Here is a 6000-nt window from a genome sequence, read left to right on the forward strand (position 1 = left end):
TACGGAGTATGTGTGAAACGGCCGTTACTCTGAGAGTTGGAAGGGGTGTGTCGCGATTTTGCCTTCTCACACCGCGAAACAGGATCGTGGATCCGAGTGTCGCGATTTCGATTTCATATCGCGTATCGTTACAGCCCTAGTGATCAGTAACGTTAGGCCTATCGCTCCGGACTCCGGAGACTGTAAGCAGAATCACGAACAGTTGGTACAGATCCATCCTCGAGTAACAAAAAGAGTAAATGAAGACTGCTACGTTCATTCTTACATCTTATAACAAAACACCTCAATCGCTTAGGAGACATTCTTGTCTACAGCTGCTCCGAAGTTGAAACAATGGCAGACAATGTACAGTTCACTCAGGGAGGGTCTACGCTAATACGTTTTGCTTAAACTGCAGTGTCAGTCAACAGTTGTGGGCGGGTCCTGTGCAAAAGTACGTCACATTGCCCCGAATCTGAGAAAGGGTTGTTCTGAGACAGTGCTAATTACTTATGGGGATTTGAAAAAGAAAAAGCACTGGGTAGATTTTTATCATTATAGGGTGGTTGTGTACACACACTGCCAACACACATTTATGTTCAAACATGTAAAATGTAATATGTAATATGTAAAAGTGAATTTTGCATAATAGGTGCCCTTTAAAGGAGAACTTGGTAACTTTTTTAACTTAATAAAACTGTCTAGAAATCATTTGGATGGTTAAACAACCTGTTCTGGTGATATTGGTGACTTTCCCCGCTCCCCCCAGCGTTCCCAGGCGGAAAACCAACCTTGCAACTTGGGGACTACCGTACTAGGGCTGTCAACGAATATTCTAAATTCGAATATATATTCGAATAGTTTTAAAAAACAGAAATTCGAATGTGAAAATTAATATTCGAATGTGGAAAAACGCCCGCGGTAGCAGAGGCGCGGCTGTCAGCTTTGCGAGTGGGCGCGCTGCCTGAGGGGTCAGGGACAGGTAACAGGAAGAAACGTTAACGGTAAACAGAAACATTACTAAAGAGTACTGACTAAATAGATATTGCGCAGCATGAATAAGGTAGGTTAGATACAGCAGTTTCATGCACTGCAGGCTTCCACTGGTTTGATTATTTACCGTTTCATGTCAAGGAAAAGTTAAATTTTTTACCACAGCACAGCTCGCTCGGAGCGTTCAATGTCGGATTCGCGTCTAGTTGGACTCTTAAACATTTTGAATTTGCGCGTCAAAAGCAAAAGTTTGATGCTCGGAGAGCGTGACGCCTCATTCGCGCCACAAGACCTCCAGACGCGCGTAAACGCGTCTTTACATTGACTTAACATTGAAATCACTCGCGCCAGCAAACGCTCTATTCGCGTTTGGTGTGTGAACGCAGCGGGTGAGGGCGAGAGAGAGAAAGAGTGCTTGCGAGTGAGCGAGCAAGAGTGAGTGAGGTCTGCGGTCTTGGCCATTAGGGGATTTACTTGTTTGTTTTTGTGTATGTAATACGTTGTCAAATATGTTTAAACTTAAATAAACTACCTATACAAGTAGTTATGTCTCTTTGTATTAATTTGTCCTGTTATTGACGTAATGTACGTCATTGACAAAATGCGCAACCAGATGTTCGAATAGTTCGAATATTCGTGTGTTTTTTAGAGGGAATATTCGAACGTAATTTTTGAGCAATTTTGACAGCCCTATACCGTACCGGCAAAATAGAAATTGGAAGTCTCGTGAGAAGTGAGAAGTGAGAACGAGAACGAGAACGAGCGCGAAACACGAATCGCTTTACGGCAATTCAACATAAACACACACGCATGTATGATGTATTATAAGATAACCCACCTCGGTAGACAAAGCTCCACACGATTCAGTTGGCTTGCTCCGATCAAAACAAACGCACATGAGCAGCGGTACAGAGGGGGAGGAGGCCGCCGCAAGTGAGTTTTTTACGACCGTGTTGTGACATATACGCCCCACCACAGCTGTAGGGGGAGCTCGTGGGGAAAACATGCAACAACAAAAGGGAAAATCAGCGAAGAAGTGACTAGAGTTCGCTAGAGTTGCTGAGTTCTCCTTTAACTTGGCATGCTACGCTGACATATAGCCTAGGCCTGGCCTACAGGAAAGAACATCTTATGTTTAATCCATCTAATATTGTGTTGGCCATACTATACATACAATGATTTATTGTTTGTCTTTGTTGAATAATACAGACGATAAAGAGCTTAATAAAATAATTGCATATTAAATCACAATATTGGTTGAAAAAAAGAAATTAGGCCTATACATTGCAATTAGATTATTTTCCAAAATCATTCAGCCCTAATGACAACATCCTAAATGTACAACATCACTACTGGTATTTATGAACAACATCAGCACAGATATCTTTCTGATTAAGACGCACCCAAAATGTGGGGTGTTTTCAATTTCACCAGCCACACCCGCTCCACTCATGGAGGCTTCCTAGCCGTTCCCTGGGAACAAGAGGATATAAACTAACTAATCATAAACAAGTATTAGGCTACAACACACCCATATGCCTCAGAATTTGAACCTGGCACACAAAAATAAAAGTTTGTGGTAATACCCCTACCTACCACACTACTTTCAGCACACTGTTCAACTACAGACGGGCTATTAGAATGTCTCCATCTGACTCCCAAAGGTTTACATTCCACAAATTAAATGGGGCTCAAAAAGGGATGGATTCCTGTAGCTCCCTAAAAAGTGCTGTCATTATGAAGCTGGTACAGGACACGCTCATTTGACCAGACACAAACTGTTAAGCAAAGTTACAATGCGTATGCGGATTACACAGACTTAGACACTCATTCACCTCGCTTGATCTGAAACTCTACTGTGACAAATAATAAGCTCTGTCCGAGATCTTACAAGATGACTAAATGATCCTCAGACTGCTTTGTGAAGTCTACAGTCAAGGCCACAACTTTTGGGAAGTGAGGCAGTCTTGTAAAGTAATTAATACATTCATGAGGAGGCAACTTGAAATAGACTGTCCTACATCCAGTAGGCAGGCATTACATATTTAGAATTAGAAGTCAAAGCAAATGAATCCCAGGTCATTAAAAGAGCCATATGAAATAGGAGAAGGCTGAACAAGACCGATGAAGTAATAAGTTCTACTTCCACACAGGTATGACATACGGTAATACTAAAATACTTGGCTCTGAATCAAACAGTTACCTAAAAACCTAAGTTAACACACTTTACTAACCAACACCACACTGTTCCGTTACTACTGACACCTTTAGTTAGATGTTAGTTTTTTTTTAAATCACATGATGGCAATGATAAGCCTGATACTAGAAAAGTAACAGTACACATTCACAACATACAAATAACTTCATTATGTATCACATGGCCTTTCTTTACCCTGAGGTCAGTAAGTCAGCAAACTTTGTCCACGTTATAAAACTTTCAAAAAGGCAGTCAACATGAACTGAAACAAACGGTTCCAGTTTCACTACTAAGGCTTCATGATAAATGTAGCTAGCAATCCATGAAGGTGCACAGCTATCCCAAACACTACTTTAGACCCCACTGACATGTGCAGAGTGTTTTGACAGCACATTATCACGAGTCCTGTGAAGTAATACACTGATAGGTTCAACGGCTGACTGAGACCGGAGAGTGCTGACTGAGCCTGTAAAATCTTTGCAGTGAAAACATGCTACAAGTTTGAGAGAAACTTTGTTGACAGATATAACTAAAATGATCAAATCCTTCACTGCTACAGCTGTCTGGATGGATACTAGACGTCGAAAACCAAAATAAGGTTTGAAAAAAAAAACTGACTGGGTCAATTGCACTGGGTCATTGCACAAAAAGGGTTCATTTTGTGTCCATTGTGAACATGTGTAAACAATAGCTTTAACAATAACAAGCTGACTCCAACTTCTATGGTGTTGTTACAGGCAATTCTCGTATAACATCAGCAGAAATACAGAAACTTTATTTTTATTTATGTGTACCTTCTTGTGCATTTTAGTATGAGAAAACCTGATAAAAAAAACTGGGGGAAAAACCTGATGGTGGCATCCATGTTGTGGAATGACCTCTCTAAAGACAAAATCTCATACACTTTGTGTGACAAAACTAAGAAATAACAACAACAAACTGAATTCTGAAGACATAATACATACCAGTTTTTTGTTTTTGCTCTCATCCTCATTGGATTTCTTTTTGGAGGGTTTATTGGGGTCTTCCCCTCCAGCTGCCTGCTGATCCATCTTTGGAATGAAACTTCACTTGAAAAGTAACTTTGCTTAGTTTGTCCCACAAGTCTGCAAACACTTATGAAAAATCACGTTTCTTCAAAAGCCATGCCATCCATGAGGAAAAACACAAAAATATGAGTTGGATCCAGAACTATTCCAAGCACCTATCCGCTGGATTATGATAACATCTGTGTATGAAGTTGTCCCAAAAAGAAGGTGAGATGATATCCAGCTCAAATCAGCTCCTCAGAGTCTGTCAAAAACCGATTAACATGTTATAAATTACATTTTGGAGTTGTTTTATATACTATAAAATGCATAAAAGCACATGGAATAACTGCGATAAGAAATACAGAGCTGTATAAACGCTGTCAGTTCACAGCTTGTGAACTTTTGTCGACTTTAATACATCAATGTACCATTAAAACAGTCATCTGACGAGACACTATTGACATTTTAACAATGCGTTTAATAAATTTACGTAATTTCACATTCAAGGAATTATATAGTATGCCTATTAAGTTACAATATAAATAAATGTCAGCGTCTCGTAAAAAAAATTAAAGGAGGTCTGGGATTTGTATGCAATATGACATGATATTTTATAAAATGAACACAACTGATTTTATTCAAAGGAGAAATGACCGCTGCAATCCAGGCGGTTACTTTCACACAGGAAACTGTTATTCCAGCGCTATGAGGCTTAAAGAAAAAGTGTACAATAAAGACATGGGCTCTAAACGCCAAGTCTGCTTATATTAACATAGCGAATTAGTATTAAACAGCAAAATAGTCACACAATGATAAATAAAACTCACAAAATCTCACCCCAGGCTTACCTTCACAACCAAACGCACGAGCCAGGCCCACTATTGTCCCCGCCTATCGACGCTTCCCAACTGCTCACATATGATCACGTGGTAGAAAGATTCCAGCTCTGATTGGGCAATTGTACTGTACATCTGGATTTTCTCTACTACAACTGACTGCCGTGTATATGGATTGGCCTCAGTCAGTGGATGATTAATATTGTTTGCAAAGCAGTGCAAATCAGTGTATTTGTGAAAAGCAATTATTCTTAAAAAAAATAATAATAATTTTTAATAATCTTTGCAATTAATCTCATTTAGTCTTTATACAACTGTGTAATGCATTTAATTAACGCATGATATTCATATGATGTTGTTTCACATGATTCATTTGAGATTCACATATCTTTTCGTCATGTACTTAGCATATCTTAACGTCATGTACCTTTGTTGTTGTTTTTCTTTTGTTGCACAATATATGTAAAATGTATGTCTGTGAAATATTCTCTAATTTTCACAAAAGAAACTACACTGAAGACATTCCTTAAAGGGATAGTTCAACCCAAAATGAACATTTTGTAATCATTTACTTACTCTCAAGTTGTTCCAAATCTGCATTTTTTTTTTTTTTTTTTTTTTTTTTTTATTCTGCTGAACACAAAATAAGCTATTTTGAAGAATGTGGGTAACCAGTCGACGGTAGCCATTGACTTGTAAAGTAGGAAAATAAATACCATGGAAGTTAATGGTCATCTGTTTGGTTACCCACATTCTTCAAAATATCTTCTTTTGTGTTCAACAGAAGAAATAAACTCACACAGGTTTGGAACAACTTGAGGAAATGATGACAGAATTTAAATTTTTGGGTGAACTACCACTTTAAAAATGTTGTTGCACTTATAGTATGTTGCACACCCAACAGCTCAACAACAAAATAACCACACACAGTAACATGCCCATCATCCTAGGACATGAGAACTGT

The 6000-nt window shown here is 38.8% G+C and overlaps 1 protein-coding gene across 8 annotated transcripts in view; it reads right to left on the minus strand.

Moving 5' to 3' along the window:
- Positions 1-5133, minus strand: part of diaph2 (diaphanous-related formin 2) — a 481157-nt gene extending 476024 nt beyond the window's left edge. For 2 of the 8 annotated variants that reach the window (XM_081382681.1, XM_081382675.1), the window contains exons 1-2: positions 5049-5089; positions 4135-4462 (exon numbers count right to left, since the gene is read on the minus strand). In XM_081382681.1, coding sequence (XP_081238807.1) covers positions 4135-4221 — 87 coding nt within the window. In that variant the 5' untranslated portion in view covers positions 4222-4462; positions 5049-5089. Of the gene's footprint in view, positions 1-4134; positions 4463-5027 lie in introns of all 8 variants that reach the window. The other 6 variants (XM_081382679.1, XM_081382682.1, XM_081382680.1 and 3 more) reach the window with 6 other exon arrangements.
- Between the last annotated feature and the right edge of the window lie 867 nt (positions 5134-6000).

The sequence above is a fragment of the Scardinius erythrophthalmus genome (genome assembly GCF_964197995.2).
Source record: "Scardinius erythrophthalmus genome assembly, chromosome: 13".
In the NCBI taxonomy this organism is placed as follows: domain Eukaryota; kingdom Metazoa; phylum Chordata; class Actinopteri; order Cypriniformes; family Leuciscidae; genus Scardinius; species Scardinius erythrophthalmus.